General features: G+C 37.8%; 1 protein-coding gene across 1 annotated transcript in view; it reads right to left on the bottom strand.

Annotated features, from left to right (window-relative positions):
* Positions 1-18632, bottom strand: part of COL25A1 (collagen type XXV alpha 1 chain) — a 560431-nt gene that overhangs the window by 210986 nt on the left and 330813 nt on the right. Inside the window, exon 5 of the mRNA XM_036764944.1 lies at positions 92-109. Within this exon, the coding sequence (XP_036620839.1) occupies positions 92-109 (18 nt within the window). The remainder of the gene's footprint in view (positions 1-91; positions 110-18632) is intronic.

Raw genomic sequence — 18632 nt, 5'->3', positions numbered from 1 at the left:
TTTTAATAGAGCAGTTGAAAAGAACTATAGGAAATTTCAGCTTTGAGGAATTCTAGATTGGAATCAATTCCTTATGAGGGAGTTCTCTTACCTGTGGGCCCGGCTGACCCTGTAAATGAAGAAAAAAAAGAGAGTTACATGATTGTTTTATTCCTATTTTACTACCAGAGTTGATAGCAGGAAAGATGTTACTTTTTCAAATGTTTATTGATGTTTTTACTATCACCTTCTTTTCAAAACTTTCATTTTATCTCTGGCCTTCCCTGCTCAGAGAGTCCATTCTTTATATAGCAAAGAATTTTTACAAACAATGAGGAATGGGGTGGGGTGGGGGAACCAATTCAGCAAAAGTAGCCAGCCAATCAACTGAATTTGCAGGTATAGGCAATGTTCCATGCCCATGGCCCCCCACTTCTGCAAATAGGGAAGACAGATCAATCTTTCTCAACTCTCCCTTGGGGCTGAGCTTGAACTGACCTTCACTATTAAAAAGACGATCTCTCCACCCCCTACCTCCAAAGTAGTACCAAACTTTGTCAGATCTTTATTTGATGATTTCTTGAAAATTGCATTACATCTGAAGGTCAATTAAATTCTTAATTCCATGTCAAGATAAGTTCATTTAAAATCTTAAATTTTACAGTTTAACTCATACAGCTCCAGAGTGACTTGAAAACATTGGCATTCACTGAAACGTGATTGGGGGATGAAGGAAAGGAAACAATAAATTGGTTCAATATATTACAATGAATGAGTCATTTGATGGGAAAGTCTCCATAGCCCTGAGATCCAAATGTGTGGCTATGAGCTACAGCTTCACAGATGACCAGATCATATGTCATGACAAAGAGGCACATGAGAAAGAGGTACGTTTTATGATTCACTGAGCCTTTGGCTTTCCTAGTATCCCCGGAACATTTTTTTCCCTTTTTAATTCAATAGAATTGAGCCAAAGGCTGTAAAAAACATTATGAAACATCTTCAGCTCAGTGAAGGGGGATCATAACTCCTAACACAGTCAATAAGGTTTATGACCTCTAACCAACTTAATGCATTTTGAATGTCATCTTTTGTTTGAGGCTGTTAACATTTTTAAAAACAACATAATTGAACTGCTTCTCACCAAAAAGAACCCCCCCCAAAACACAAAACAGCGAGTCACTAAAGAAATATGAGCATTGATTACCCATCACTTTCTTCAAAATCTTTAATCAGTTTTTCTGTTCCATGAGAAGAGATGAAAGGGTTCTGTGAGTTAGAAAATAGAAGAAGCATTGCCCATGGTGGAGACATCAGGGTTGGGCAGGAAAAGGAAGGCAGGAACCAAGGAAAGCAACTTGAAAATGTCTGCCTAACCCTGCTGGAAAGAGGGGCAACCCTAGGTTAGGGTTTCCTAACCTATGGCTCATAGACTTCCAGAGGGTCCATGGATAGAAATCAAGAGATCTCTGAACTCGGATGGGAAAAAAAATACATCTTTATTTCAGTATAATTGCCTTTCTTTGCAATCTTATGCATTTTACCTTATGCATTTAAAAATCTTCTTTGGAGAAGTGGACAGTGGGTTTCACCAGATTGCAAGAGGGCTACATCAGAGAGAGAGAGAGAAAAAGAGAGAGAGAGAGAGAGAGAGAGAGAGAGAGAGAGAGAGAGAGCGAGCTCAAGTGCGCACTAGGAATCCCTGCTCTGAGTAGTATCAAATTCAAACAGAAATGGGGGCCCACTAAACCATACATAAGCATCCCTATGGTTGGCATATTGACTTTGAAAAATATACCTAACATATATACAGTGTTTATATAGTGTGTATATATAGTTTTTATATACTATATATATTCTATATATAGATATAGTCTATATATTCTATATATATATTCTCTACATGTAGATATATTCTATATATTCTATAAATATGTCACATATATTCATAGAACATATAGTATCTGTATATATTTACATAGTATATATACTATGCAAACTATAGAAACACTGTATATGTACATATAGATACACATACATACACACACACATATACTATGTGCCAAGCACTGTGCTAAGCACTTTACAGATGTTATCTCATTTGAGCCTCACCATATTGTTTGTCCTTCATTCTCAAAGAAGACCAAAGACATCAGGAAGGTGATGTCATAACCTGCAAGGGAATTGTATTTAAGTGAGGCAGGGCTGTGCAAGGTCACCAGCCTCCCTATCTCCTCCAGAGCCATCTGGGTGCAGTGGCCAGTTAGAGATCAGGATGACTGGAGATGACACAGATGCAGTAGGAGACCTTGGCCTTCTCAAGCTAAGCTCTTTCCCAGGTCTCAGTCTTTCTGAGGCAACAAGCAGTTTACAAACATTATGTCATTTGATCCTCACAAAAACCTTGGGAGGTAGGTGCTATTACTATCCTCATTTTACAGATGGTGTTTCAGGCTGAATTTGAACCTCGGTCCTCCTGACTCCAGGCATGACTTTCTATCCATTAGGTCACTTGTTTTTGTTGTTGGTGGTGTTTTGCATACATCAACACATTAAAATCAGATAGAAAGGGCATTTTTATCTGCTTTTGAACCATATTCAGGAGTGTTGTGGCTCACAAGTAGACCTCCAACTGAATGTTTGATGACTCTGGTGTAGATACTTCACCAAGATGTGAGTCAAGGGATGGCCACCCCTAGACTCACTTCTTAAAGAGGCCTATTCACTGAATGGGTGTTACCTCACTCTAAGCGAGAACCTGAAAAGGCCTGAGCCTAAAAGGGCCAGGGGCTCCCATTGCATCCTGGGTCATATCCAGTCATCCTGATGAATATCTGGCCACTGGACCCAGGTGGCTCTGGAGGAGAAAGTGAGGCTGGTGACCTTGCACAGCCCTCCCTCACTCAAATCACAGTCAACTGCAATTCATGTCATCATTTCCCTGATGCCATGGTCCTCTTCGAGGACAAAGGATAAATACAACAACAACAACTTCACCAAGATATAGGCAGAAGATCTTATTGGCTAACTAGTAATCTTCTGAAATCCACCAATAATTGAATTTGTATTTATTTCATGTATATTTTGCACTTATTTCTGTAAGAAATCAAATATATATTCCTTGCAGGCAGAGATTGATTCCTTTTTGTCTGTATCTTCAGCACTTAGCCGGGCACACAGTTAGCACTTAATAATTGCTTGTGGACTGACTGATTGATAGAATATAGCCAGATTTTAAAATCATCTGAATGTGAAAGGAAACTCATGCTCAGCTCCACTCAAGGACCACCTTCTCCATAAGGCCTTTCTTGCACCCCCCTCGCCTCACCCAAGGTCACCTTGTAGCTGTCGTAGACACACCCATACATGTGCATATTTTCTCTTCCCTTGGAATTCAAGCTCCATGAGGGCAGGGATTCTTTTTTTTATCTGTGGATCTCTAGCCCCTAGCAGAGGCTTCATTCTAGCCTTCTCTGCTATCCCTCAGAAATTTCTTCATTCTATATGATCACTCTAGTTGTAGAATTCACACCTTGGCAGTGCCCTCCCATGAATGGCTTCTCCCTCTGACCGGATGACTCCAAAAACCTCCTTTTAAGGAGGACTCCCAGGCCAGCTAGCTCTTCATTTCTCAAATCACTATTCCAGACTTCTCCTGCACTCTGCACCTGACACAGACAGACAGACACACAAACATACATTCAGCTTCCCTTTGAATGCTGTCTAAACCCATTGGAATATAAGCTTCTTGCGGGCAGGAATTATTTTTCTTTTTACTTATATTTGTATTCCCAGAGCTTAGCACAGGTCCCGGAATATCAGAGGTGCTTCATAAATGCTTGTTTGCTATAGGTGATTAATAATTGCTTGTTAGATGACTATTATGGATACGTTTTGCATGACCACACATATATAACCTATATCAAACTGCTTGCCTTCTCAATGATAGGGGATGGGGAGGGAGGGAGGGAGAGAATTCAGAACTCAAAGTTCTAAAAAAAATGTTAAAAATTGTTTTTACATATAACTGGGGAAAAATAAAGTACTAAATTAAAAAAATAATAATTCCTTGTTGGTTGATCTGTCTCTATTCCTGCAATCCCTCCTCTACATAGTTAACAAAATAACCTTCCTAAAAGCAAAGGTCTGACTGTGATCATTCTCCTACACAAAAGTTGTCAGTGGCGACTTACTGCTTTAAAGGATGAAACATAAACATTTCAATTTAATGTTTCTCACAATTTGTCTCCAATCTACTTTTCCAGAAATCTACTTTTCCTATTAACTCTCTACACCTCTCTCCTTTTCTTTTGTTCAGTATTCCAACAAAGCCAAACCCATGAACTCATTATTTCATCTCCTGGTTGGCACAAGTGACTGTCACAGGAACTTCCTCAGAGAAGGTAGATGAATCATATGTCTCAGCATAGGGCAGTCTTGTTGTTCAGTCATTTAATCATGTCCAACTCTTTGTGACCTCATGGGTCATAGCACACCAGGCCCTTCTATCCTCCACTTTCTCTTGAAGTCTGTCCTAGTTCCTGTTCACTGCTTCCATGACACTATCTATCCATCTCATCCTCTGCTATCTCCCTTTTCCTTTTGCCTTCAAACTTTCCCAGCATTCTGTCTTATTATGTGGCCAAAGTATTTAAGCTTCAGCTTCAGTATCTGACCTTCCAATGAATAGTCTGAATTAATTTCTTTGAAGTATATGTAATAGGTGATAGATAAATTTATACTTAAGTTAATTGAACTCAAGACCCCAGGTCAGAGGTCAGGCAGCATGACCTCACAAATTAGCAAAAAGTGTATAAATCAGCCAAGCCTAGGATTGCACCAAGGATTCCCCAAATACTCCAGTTCTAAAGACATACAAGTGATATCATAATTTATATGAGGTTCAGACTATAAAAGTTAGCCTGGAAAGTAAAAATCGTATTTAGCCAAAATCACCCTGTTGCCATAGGTCTCCAAAGTGAGCAGCATCTAACTTGTTGAAACAATATAGAAAAGGGAAGTCAGTAAGCTGTATCCATATCTTCCAAGTAAGATCCATGTTGGATCTGTTGGGCCAGGGATAAAAAGTGGGACTTAGTACTACCTACAAATTCACAGGTGTTGCTGTTTCCCTTGTCCAATACCCAGCTGCTTCTCTCCTGGTGTTCCCCTCTGCCATTCTCCTGACATCCCTTCCTAGAGTCTGAATTGCTTACATTATTATTTAAATTATTATATTATTTACATTTACAAATTTACATTATTATAATAATACATTACTATTCCTCCCTTCACCTCCTTTCATTGGCTGAGCTGTTGAATTCATCTAAGTTAAATGTAAGTATGTTAATGACTCCATTATATGTCTAGGAGTGACAATATGTTTTTCAATCACATGCCAGTCGCTTGTCAACTGAAAGACAATAGAAGAAGAGGTTCCAAACTTGGGCAAAGCTTCCTTGAGTAAAAGATGCTCCCCCAACTTGACCTCTTTCCATGGACAAGGTGACAGAAACTTGTATATTGGCATATACAACCCAATACTGTCAAAAGAGCACTTAAATGTGCAAACAAAAATGTTTTTCCCCTGGATCTCACAGCACATCACTGGGCTGAAACTAACTGATATCTGACAGCTAACTGGGCATCTCTGCCTTGGCTGAATCACATAGCAAAATGTCACAGCCACTAAAGTAGGCATTGGCAGCAAAGTGCTCTGTGAGTGATGCCTGAACTATCCTGCATCTTTCCCTCCTTGGGAAATCAAAATCCATATACCTCATCTTGGTTTTTAATTTATGAAAAGAAAGAGTTCTCTGTCTATTTGAAAAGCTATGCTTTCAGCATCTGTCATCTGAATCCATCTTTTGAAATATTGAAATTCAAAATAAATGAGAACTTATGATCCCAGGGATTTCCATGAATAAAGAACTTCAAAATTTCTTTTGAAAGTCAAGTCAAGAAGCAACCACTATGTGCCAGGTGTTGTGCTAAGCATCAAGGATATAGAGAAAGTAAAGAAACAAAAAATGGTCCCTGCCCTCAAGGAACTGACATTCCAATGGTGGAGACAGCATGCAAACAACTATGTACAAACAAGATGGGTACAGGGTAAATCAGAGACAGAGGCTAGGCACAAAGCTGAAGGTTGATATACTCCCTGAGAAGTTTTCAGTAGATATTTGAAACTCAAAAGATACAAATCTCCAATTAAATGCAAGAAACTTTTTCAGAATGCACTATTTGTATTCCTTAATATTTTGGCTTTCCTCATAGCTGGGAGCAGATTTAAACATTAGAATGTAATAATCAATCAACAAGCATTTCTTAAGCAGTGACTACATGGCAGACACTGCAGTAAACAGACACTGGGAATACAGAGACAAAGGGGGTCCTAGACGTTTTTCAAGAACTCAGAAAATGCTTTGGTATAATCAGGATTTGAAAACTGAAGTCCTAGGAACTTTTTTCCTTGAAGGCTGGCTTTGCATGACAGCTGGAACTCTGTGCTCCAGCCCTGCAGACTACATGACTCTTTTTTTAAACATCATGGTGCGGCTTCATAATCAAAATAGCTGGCATTTACAGAGCATTTTAAGCGTTCGACAAAGTGAGTTATGAATACAATCTCATTTGATCTTCATGGCAGTCCCAAGAGGTAGGTGTTATTATGGTCATCATTTTACAGATGATGGAACTGAGGCTAAGAGAGATTAAGTAATTTACTTAGGGTCACACAGCTAGTAAGTGTTGGATGCCAGATTTGAACTCAAGTCTTCCTGACTCCAAGCCTGACACTCTATCCATTGGGCCACCTAGCAGCCCGTGTTTCCTGCCACTAAAAGAACCAAAATTATTCTCATACAACATCTTCTGGGTTATATATACTTTCATGACACTGTATGTGTATATATGTATGCATATCTATTTAATTTAATATCTTTTTCCCCAATTACATGTTAAAACAATTCTATCACTTTTAAAGAAAGTTTTGAGTTACAAATTCTACCCCTCCCTCCTCTTTCCCCTCCTTGAAACAGAAAGCAATCACATATATACATACACACATATACACACACACGTGTGCACACACGTATGTATACAATGCTGTGAAAATACATATAATACATTATTTAGTATACATGTGTGCTACTGTGAAAATACATATATTACTATATAATATATAATAAATTATATAGTATGAATGTGTCTAATGCTGGGAAAAATACATAGTGCATTATTACAAAATATATAGTATATACGAATGTATATTGCTATGAAAACACATATGATACATTATTACATAATATATATGTGGATGTATATGTGTGTGTGTATGTGTATATGTCACATGTTCAGTATGTCACATACTGAACTGTGGATGCCAGTTCTGGGACTTAAACCAACCAAACCGAATAAAATAAAAACAAAGTGTGAAGGGCAGCCAAAGCTGTAGGTTGTTGCTGTATAGGGTGTGCAAAGCTTTCTGCTACAAGCTTTGCTGATGCTCCAGAACTTGGGCTCTGTCCCAGGGTGTGGATGGGAACCCAGCCCAGCCCAGAGGTAATTATATAGAAAACATGACAAACATGTGAGTGTGGCCTAAAACCTGTACTAAACAGCACATGCCTTACAAATCTTGCACAAGATTTCAGTGCTGCCTCTCACAGCCAATATGATGTAATCTACTGTTATCCAAAAGCCACACTAAAAAAAATGTATGGGGGAAAAACAGCACCAAACAGCTGCAGTCTTGTGGCCATCATTAAAAAAAGAAAAGAAGAAAACCATCTGGCCAAACGATCGAGGTGATAAGATGAGAGGGGTTCAACAATGAGTGGCAATGGCAGCTGGCCGTGGAAGAATCCTGGGGAGCCAAAAAGGATGCCATAGAAGAGTGGGGAAAGAGCCTCAGAGATTCAAACTTGTGCTTGAGAAGATGTGGAGAAAGGGATGGAGGCGGAATAAAAATCCAAGAGATAGCAAAAAGAATTGGTAATATGCAGTATGGAGAGTGGGAGAATGAGGAACCAAAATAGATTAGAGAGATAGATGATAGATAGATAGAAAGATAGATAGATAAGTAGATAGGTAGATAGACAAACAGACAGACACATAGATAGATAGATAGATAGATAGATAGATAGATAGATAGATAGATAGACGGATAGACAGACACATCATTAGACAGACACATCATTAGACAGACAAACACATAGAGAGATAGATAGACAGACAGATAGACACATAGACACACAGATAGACAGACAGAAACATAGACAGACAGACGGATAGACAGACAGACCCATAGATAGATAGATAAATAATAGACAGAAAGAAGATAGATATAGGTGTATATATACATTATATGTTATCGATTACATATATAATACTTTAGGAATGGAGAGAAGACTTTAGGAGCAGAGAAGGAATAGACAGATCTTGTTACTGGGTAAATAGAGCTCAGAGGGAGAACTGGCCCCAAAGAACAAAGGGATAAGACTGAAGATATTTGACATATATGTGTGACTCTAGGCAAATCATTTAATCTCTCTGGGCTTTGGGTTTCTCATCAGTAAAATGAGGAGATTGGACCAGATGGCTCCTAAGGTTAGATGTAGGGCTGGAAGAGATCTTATGCAGTCTGATCTCCTAATTACATAGCTGATGAAACTGAGGTTGAAAGTGAATTGACTGCTGAACTTAAAATCAGGTCTTCAGAGTTCAAATTTTGCCTCAGACACTTAGTGGCTATGACCCTGGACAAGCCTCTTTGACAAAATGGGATAATGTTAACACCTACCTCAAGGGAGTAGTGTGATGATTGAGATAACATCTGAAACCACTTCACAAACCTTCAAGTGTTATATAAGTGCTAATTGCTGTTAATCATATTCCCATTGTCCCATAAATAGTATGTGTCTGAATCTGAATTAGAAAGCAGGTCTTTTAGACTCAAAGTCTGGAACTCTACCATGCTCTACCTCATAACTCTAAGTCTATGATCTTCTGATATGGAATGACTATGAGGAAATAACTATAAATTTTGAATTTAGAGAATTTGGTTTTAGAATCTCTCAAAAAAGCCATTTCATTTTTTTTCCAGTTAAGCATTTGGGCTGTTTGTAAAAGGTATTTCTTAAACCTGTCACTAAAAGGGTATTAATTACTGAAAAAAACACAAAAGCTAAAAATAATAATCACTTTAAAAACTAAGGCTCCTAAATCTGCCTTAAAGCATCCTTCTGCATATTTCACATCTATCCCACTTGCTAATGTAAATTTTCCTAAGCCTAGTCTGCGTAATGATCAAGTGTCAGGAATAATTAATTATGCCTTTTAAATCTGCTGTGATGAACCCAAATTGGCCAGCTATAAAGTAGGACTTTTATGAACTAAAACTTAAGTGAGTTTTTTTTTAAAAAGTTGACTTCTTAGAAGACCTGGATCAATCATGTTTTTGGGGAAAAAATCAAATCACCCAACTGTCCTTCTAACTACTAAATCTTACTATAATCAAGCCCAGTGAAATAGTTAATCATAGGAACTCTGAAATAAAGAACAAATATGTGGAGATGGAAAATATTGAACGCTCTAGAAGATTTACTGTATGTCAACAGTTAGAAGCAGTGCCCTGAGGGCATCTTAGACACTGACGTGAAGCAATAGGACTAGCAGGAAAAGCAGATCTAAAAAGGTGGTAATCAGAACAGTATGGCAGCAGCAAGCAGCCAGTAGCTGGTGATTGACAAGAGAGTGTTCAAAAGAAAATGAAAGATTTGTGAGGCTCGCAAGCCATAATGGCACTATGGGCTGACACATGAGATGTTGCATCTGGCTTATTTTTGGTTGCTTTAACCCATTCAGGAACTCTATTAGTTCACCCTTCTGTGTAAGCCTGATTTTACAAATAGGGTTCCCAGACAATGAAAACACTCTTCTCCACTCCCCCAAAGCCATTTAGATTTCTGACAGAAGCAATTAGATTTTGCTATGTGATAGGGAATTTGCGTTATTGCTATTCAGATGATACAAATGATACTTCTGAATTAGAAATCTGTTTAGCTATCTGCTTGCATATGGCTATTGTTTTAACTTGAGAATTAACAAAATTCTGTAATATATCATCTTCTTAGGACACACAGTTCCTAACTTCAATAAGTGTTGGTTTCACCATCGCATTTACAAAACTTGATAAACTTTTGTAGATTCTTATAGTGATAAAATAAATAAAATGCCAAAGGGAGATCAGTAGAACCCCAAAATTGTTACAATTCATATTCTTCTTGAATATAGAGATGCTGTAGAGAAAACACTGAACTTACGGTCAGGACACAGAGGGTTCAATTCTGGCTTACATCTTTACTAGTTGTACAATGTTGGGCAAATCACTTAATCAATCAATCAATATTTCTTAAGTACCTACTATATATTGGTCAGGTACTGTGCTAAGTGCTGGAGATACAAAAAGAGACAAAAGACAGTCCTTGCCCTCAAGGAGCTTATAATCTAGTGATTAATGACTACTCTGAGCCTTGGTTTCCTCATCTGTAAAATGTAGATAATTATATATGTACCATCTGCCTCATCTTCAGTCAGCAAACCTTGATTAAGGACCTACTATATGCCAGGAGTAGGGTTTTTGTGAAGTAAGCTTTTGGTAAAAAATTAAAGCAGTATATAAATTTGAGTTATCATTTAATGGTACCACTTTAAGGTAGAAAAAATGTAGAAGACATTTCATAGATGCTTGTTGAATAAATGAATGAAGGTAACAAGAAACTGATTACAAGCTATGTGAAATGTTTCTATCAGCCACCATGTATTCTTTTCCTTCCTATAATCCTTTATAGGATCAAATGAGGTATTTGTAAAAAGTGCTTAACATAGAGCTTAAAACATGGTAGGTGCTACATAAATGCTTACTTCCTTTCCCCTTTTTCCATCAGTTCTTGCCCTCTGCTTAAAAGAAGAGAACACTTCAGAAGAAGCTCTCAGGTGAGTGCCCCTGACTCAATTATCTCAAAAGTAACTTTCTAAAGTCACCTCTCTGATAGAGATCACATCTCCCTCTTACAGCCCTAGAGATACACACATGGGGTCCCCTGAACTCTTTGCTTAATTATGTTTAAACAGATATAGACATAGATATGGATATAGATGCTGGTCTAACTCTTCAGCTGATTCTCACCGGAAGAAATTGTAGAGTCATTCACATCTGAGGTCAAGAAAAAGGCTAGGATATGTATCAACAGAGGAATGAGAATAATGAGGTTCCATTATCTACAATCTGCTTTCCAGTTCATTCAAAAAGCATAATTTGTTCCCTGTCTACAAGAATGTGTCAAGCATTGGATTAGGTGCTATAAATAGAAAGACAAAAATGAAATCATCCCTGTCCTAAAAGAGCTTATATTCTGTTCAAAGGGAACACAAATATATAAATATACACACATATATACAAATAAATAGAAACACATATATGTATGCACATATATACAAATACATACAAACACATATACACACATATTTATACACATGCATATGTGTATATTTATATGTATACATATACATTATATGTGTGTGTCCATTATAAGGGCACTAGCAACTGGGGGGATCAGGCAAGATGACTAGGTAGGAAGTAGCACTTAATCTAAGCTGTGAAGGAAGCTCCAGATGGAATTTGATCCCTGAAGGAAGCAGAGATGAGTAGAGAGCACATTCCAAGCACAGCGACAGCCTATGCATGAAAAAGGAGATGAGAGATGGAATGTCACAGGTGGGGAACAGCAAATAGAGCGCTCAGGCTGGAATGTAGAGTGGGTAAAGGCGAATATATGTGTACTAAGCCTAGAAATGAAGATGACAGTCAGATGGCACAGGGCTCCAAACAGAGGAGTGTGCATTTGATTCCAGAGGCAATTATGAGCCATTGGAACGCTTGGAGCAGGGGGATGGCATAATTGGAACAGGAATATCAACTTGGCAGCTACATAAAGAGTGGACTGGATGGGTCAGAACTAGAGGCAAGAGGATCAACTAGAAGGTTAGCCAAGTCAGATCAAGGCCTCACTTGGGTAGTGGTCATGTGAGTGGAGTGAAGGGGATGGAAACAAGAAATGTTGTGAAGGTAAAACTCAAAGGACCTGGTGAATAGTTGGATATGAAAGTGGAGAGGGGAAAAAGTAAAGAGTCATACTCTGATATTACACACTTTGTTGCCTGAAAGGACATGGTGGCTTTGATGAAATACAGAACAAAGATAGGAGCCTTTAAGGGAAAATAAAATGAATTGTTTTAGAAATGTTGAGTTCTGGAGGCCTATATGACATCCAGGTGGAAATGTCAAGTCAACAACCCCTTATTAAGCACTTACTGCATACCCAATAATTTTATAGGCAAGTTCTAAGAGCTGACTAACCTAATGGTAGTCTAGCTTTAGACAAGTTCCAGAGAAGGAAAGATAAAAACCTCAGTTGCCTTCCCCCTCCTATATAACCAAAGCATGACCCTCTGAACTTTGAAAAGTTGGAAGATTTGGACTTCCTATATACCTATTGGTGGTAGTATCTCAGGAGCAGCAGTGACCTGAGAACAAACTAAATGCATTGAGGAAAAGGTGATTTCAGGACTTCTATAAGGAGCTCAGCAGAGAGTGTTCACACCACAGGGGAACTTCACCAGAATTCCACAGGCAGAGGAAAGGACTTGTACCCAACCAAGAGTTCCATCCACATAGGCCCCATCACAATTTGCCTGCCACTGTCCTGCTCCAGGTTGACCAGGACCCTCCACAATGGACCTAGAGCTTTGTCACTCGCATACAGCCCAGATGATTGATGACTAAATGAGTGCAAACTAGTCCACTTAGTTCACAATACTTACTGACTGGTCATAGACATCAGGACATGTTTCAGTTTCCCATGCCATTCATTCACTCACCAACCCAGACCATCTCACCATCTGTCTCCTGCTGCCTGAGTTCCCACATCTCTTCTACTTCCCCAGAACAAAACTTCCTTCCTTGATCATATTTCCTCTCTATGTACTATCTTCCCCTATTAGAATGTCAGATCCTTGAGGATAGGGATTGTATTTTTTAATCTTTATATCCCCAAGGCTTAGCCCAGTGTCTGGCAGATAGTAAGTACTTAATAAATGCTTCTTCTTTCATTTACTCATGTCCAATTAAGCTGTTAGTGATGCAGGAGCTCATGAGAGCAACCAGAATTGACTATATAGATCTGGGAGTCTTGAGAGCATACAAGCTCGTGGAGAGAGAGTATGGGTAACTAACACAGAGATGGCAAGAAATGAATCCAGCAAAGAAAATGAGGAAGTAAGATCACTACTGAGAAGTCATAGCAGTTTGTGTTGTTAGGGAATTTACACAGAGAGGTAGGAGAAGAACCAGGAGAAGCAGGGTCACAAGAATACAAGAAGGAGAGAGTTTCCAGAAGATAGTGGCCAGCCAATACAACAGAAAAGTCAAGAAGGATGAGACAAGGCCATTGTATTTGGCAATGGAGAGATCATAGGTAACTTTGGACAGAGCAGCTTCCATTGACTGATGAAGTCAGAAACCAAATTGCAAGTTGAGCAACGAGAAGAGAGGAAGAGAAAGCAAGATGTGTAGATATCTTTTGCCCCCTAAGAGTTTGGCTCTGAAAGGGAAGAAAGCCTTAGGAAATAGTCTGGTCAGGTTAAAGCTTTTTTATGAATGGAGAATATTCAGACATGTTTCTATGCAGCAGGAAAGGAGAGACTGAAAATTAGAAAGTGGGAGCTTGTGGAGTCAAGCTGTGAGATGAGGCAACACATGAGTGATGCCTGAAGGTTTTGGTTCTCCAAAGCAATCACTTTGTATAACTACCACTCCCCACCAGTCTTGGGCAATCACCAGTATCAGTTGGGATCCATTTATTCTATTTATTTATGCCGATTATTTCTTCCATAACTGTTTAGATTACAATTTTTATTTCATTTTTCTTAATCTGATTTTTCTTGTCACTTCAAATAGTCATATTCAACATGTTAAGGCAATTTTAAAATCAGGATTCAAGAAAATCTCAAATTCTAAAGGACCAGTGCTATGAGGCAGACCACAGTTATGGACCTTTTTGAAATCTCTCAAAATCTTACACTTAGGTTGGAAGCTCACTTTCCTTATGGAATAAAAGCAATCTGCTTTATCTGGAGTAGCCATCCAGATGAGGCTTATGAATTGCATCAAAATATACTGTGTTTTTGATAGGCTCTGCCTACTGGCAGAAGGGGTTCAGGGTCAATCAGGACCTCCTAATAAAAGTGGCTTCTGTCTCTAGACTACCATCCCAGTGAAACCCCTAAGGTTATCTTAATTCTTCAAAATTATTAACTTAAGAAACATAGACATTTCAATATGCAAAGAACAGAAAAGAAGACTATATAAGAAACTGTGTTCTGTTACGTCCAGTTTTTTAAGTATATATTCAACTTTATATAGGGATAGAGATCACAGAGACCTGTGATCTCATTGGTATAAGGAGCACTGCACCTGGAAGAGGAAACTTTATCTACCAATATAGACTGATATCTTCTCTGCAAGAGAATTGCCACCATTAAGAGGTTAAATGATTTGTACATGGTCACATAGCTAATGTGTTTCAGAGGTAAGTCTTAAAAATACCTATTCCTAGCTCCAAGGAGAGTTTTCTATCCATTAAACTACCACTGCCTCTCAAATTTGACACCTTGGGAACAAAACTGTCTAATTTGTTGGTGTCCCTTTCTGAAATTCTTGTTACTATCTTCTATGTATTTTTAATGTTTCCTCCTTTTTATTATTAACAATATACACCAACTCCTCCCTCCAAAAATGGAAGTCCACCCTTGTAACAAATAAGTAGAGTTGAACGAGATAAATCCATATATTGGCCATTTTTGAAAACGCATCTCATTCTGAGCTTCTTGTCCATCACCTACATCAAGAGGTGGGTGGCATGCTTCCTTATCTGTACTCTAAAGTCAAGACTGATCAGCATGGGGATCAGAGTTCTGAAGTCTTTCCAAGTTATTTTCTTTTATGTTACTGTCATCATCCTATATGGTTGTCTCCTGATTCTGCTCACTTCACTCCATATCAATTCATGCAAATTTTCTCAGGCTCCTCAGAATCCATCATATTAGTCATTTCTTAGAGTGGAAGAGTATTTCATTATATTCAGGAAGTAATCTGTTCAGTCACTGTGTAAATTCATGAGAATTCCCTTATTTGCCTTCTTTGATATGATATAAGAGTATTACTATGATATTTGTGTACATATAGGACTTTTTCCTCTGCTTTTGATCTCTCTGGGGTACATACCTAGCAGAAATATTACTGTGTCAAAGTGTCTTTGGGGTTAAAATTCTAAATTGCTTTCCCAAATGATATTATTATGCTTCTCAAAGTCCATTTTCTGCAGGCTGCTTTTCCTGTTTCCCCAAACCTCCCTCCCCATAGTTACTAATACCTTCTCCTTTCCCATGTTACATCTATTCTTTGTGTATCTTATATGCATCTAGTTATTTGTATGTGGTTTTCCTCATTATAGAATGTTTTTTAAGAACAGAAACTATGGTTTTTGCCTTTCTTTGTATCCTCAATGTTAGCAAAGTGCTTGGCACATAGTAAATGCTTAATAAAAGTTTATCAACTGATTAGCTGATTGACTGAAGTGAGACCACTTCATAGTTCTGTGCATTAGTGAGCCTGCTCATCCAAACACTGCCCAACCATCACCACTTTCCTCATTTGTCATCTTTCCCAATGTGAGGGGAGTGAGGTGAAACCTGAGGATCCCTAAACTCTTCAAGACAAACCATCTGACCTTGAATTTGATGCAATAATATGAGAGAGAGAGAGAGAGAGATTCATTCCAACACTCAGAACAATTGGGAAGCCACTCTACTCTCCATGACAAAAAATATGAAAAACAGCCCAAAGGGGTTATGAGCAACATTTTCACACAGCAGCAACGTTAAAATATCACCAGTTGCTGGCACAGTTTTAGATTTTAGGTTCTTTGTATAAAATTCCTGAAAGTCTTCCCTATCCCCCAAATCCAAAACAAATAGATTTCTAAAGAAGAGGAACCCCATGGACATGCCTACAGGTGTAGAAGGTACTTATATCTATGCGACTATTTAATGTCCAGTGAACTTTAAAATTATACTTTCTCCTAACATTTAGAATAAATTTACATGCAGTCATCTATCAATCTTTAAAATAAGTTAATATGAAAATGCAAGAAAGACCAGAAGAAGCAAACACTGATTTGTGAGTGTGAATTCAAAAATGGCTCTAAAAATTGCTAAATCAGCTTTTGATTTCACAGCCATTATGATGCTTTCTGTGCTACATAGAAACCCAGCCTTGAAGTAGTGTTGCATGCTTGACTGAAATTAAGTGCTATTCATAATTTGTATTACCTACTGTGTCACCCTACAGGATGGTTATTAATAATTCTTAGAACTTTTGCTTTATCTGCGATTATATACTGTAGCTATATATGAGTCTTTCAAGGTCAGATATACTACTAGTAAATGCTTAATTCCCAAGTAGGCAAGTTTCATTCTAGGTAAAAAATAAACACATATAGCCTCAAGCTTGATTCAGATTTATTTTGTCAAATTTGAACAAGAAAGCCTGGAGGGGGATGGAAGGGGGAGTGAAATGGGGTTTCATCAAATTACTTGTAAGAAAATAAAAATAAACTTATTTGGGACTTGGAATATTTCTATATGATACAATTACTACCTTTAGGTAGGCTCTTGAATTTAAAAGCCTAATTCCTTTTTTTCCATTTAGATTTGGGAAAAAACACTTAGGGTTTTACTTTTCTAGTCTTGTTATATATTACCCCTTGCTCCCACCACTCATTAAGCCAAATTGGCCTTTTTGCTGCTCTGCAATATACAATAATTCATCCCATTTCTCCATGCTTTTGCCCGTACTGTCCTCAAAGCCTAATATGTAATTTCCCCTTTCTCTTGCTTCTCAGAATCCCTAGTTCCCTTAAAAGTCTTCTAATACATTCTATATGAGATCTTTTCTATCCCCCCAGTTGTTAGTGTTTTCCACCACAAAAATTATCTTGTATTTATTTTAGATATAATTATATACATTAATGTTAAATCCTCTGATAGAATATAAGCTCTTCGAGCACAGGGATTTTTTCATTATTGTCCTTGTAACCCCCATGCCTGGCATGTGGTAGCTACTTAATAATTGCTACATTGATTAATTGAGAGAATCATGTGTGTGTAGATTTTGACCATATAGCAAAATGTTCCTAAGTTGCACACTAGGAAGACAGAGGTTTTTCCTTTCTTTTCTAACATAATTTCTCTATTTTAAAAAGTCAACTAAAACATGAAAACAAGTTTGAAATCACATGGGACATGTGAGCAGAAAGTGAAGAAATGAAGGAATGAACAAAAGAAAAGAAATGTATTGTGTGGTGACATTTTAGGAAATTAAAGGAGTTGATAAAGCAATGCTAAATAATTTCCATTGTGAACTTAGTCCTTCTGGGGACCATCCATTTCAAGAAAAGGTCAATATTCCATTTTGGGAGCAAAATAAATTGGACAGATAAACATATGGTAGAGACCTTTCCTGATCCCTCCACTAACTACATAAGCCCACATCTTTCCAAACTGGCAGGATCCCTACTGGTACAGACTTCAACTTACCCTCTCCAAACATTTGTGTTATTTTGTGTTACCTTGTATTACTTTGTACATAGTTACTTTGTACATAGTTGTATCACCTTGTGTTACTTTGTACATAGTTTGTTTCTACTCCTGTAGATAAATAGTTTCCCTTGATAAAATGTAAATTCTCTGAGATCAGTGACTCTTTCTTCTTTATCTTTGTATCCCAAGTACTTGACTCATAGTCAAGTACTATGTACAAGTATAATGATTAATTATTGGCACAAGTAAATACATTTATTGAAAAGTTTCCTCTACTAAAGTCCTACTCTGATGTTTCATCATGGTGCAGAGATTACCCTGTTCTTGACTACTATGCCTGTGGAAGTCCTACCAGTTAGGAAAAACATGGATGTGTATTGCTAAAGAACCAGACTAAACTCAGAAAAGCTCATCATAAAAGGATTGTTCACCAAGTGATGAATCGTTATGACCACCATAACTTATGAAAGAGTCTATTAAAATATGGAGAGTTGAGTTGTGTGTATGGTCATCACATGAGTAAAATCACAGATGTTTGCAGTACTGAAAAAATTAAACATTTTAGGATTTTCAATTAGAGATTATAGTATCTATAGCAGAAGCTGAGTAAAGCAAATTGAACAAGCAAGGGAGGGGCAGGAGGTAGTGGACAGAGTGTCAGCCCTGGAGTCAGGAGGACTCACGAGCATGAGTTCAAATCTGGCCTCAGACACTTAGTAGCTATGTGACCCTGGGCAAGTCACTTAACCCTGTTTGACTCAGGTTCCTCATCTATAAAATGAGCTAGAGAAGGAAATGGCAAACCGTTCCAGTATCTTTTCCAAGAAAACCTCAAATGAGGTCATGAAGAGTTGTACACAACTGAAAAACGACTGAACATCACCAACAACAAATTTAGAAAATATAAAATTTAATATAAAAGTTTATACTCT

This window comes from Trichosurus vulpecula, chromosome 6, assembly GCF_011100635.1.
Source record: "Trichosurus vulpecula isolate mTriVul1 chromosome 6, mTriVul1.pri, whole genome shotgun sequence".
Classification (NCBI taxonomy): Eukaryota; Metazoa; Chordata; class Mammalia; order Diprotodontia; family Phalangeridae; genus Trichosurus; species Trichosurus vulpecula.
The sequence above is the reverse complement of the archived record's forward strand: the minus strand, read 5'-3'. Positions and strand labels throughout refer to the sequence as shown.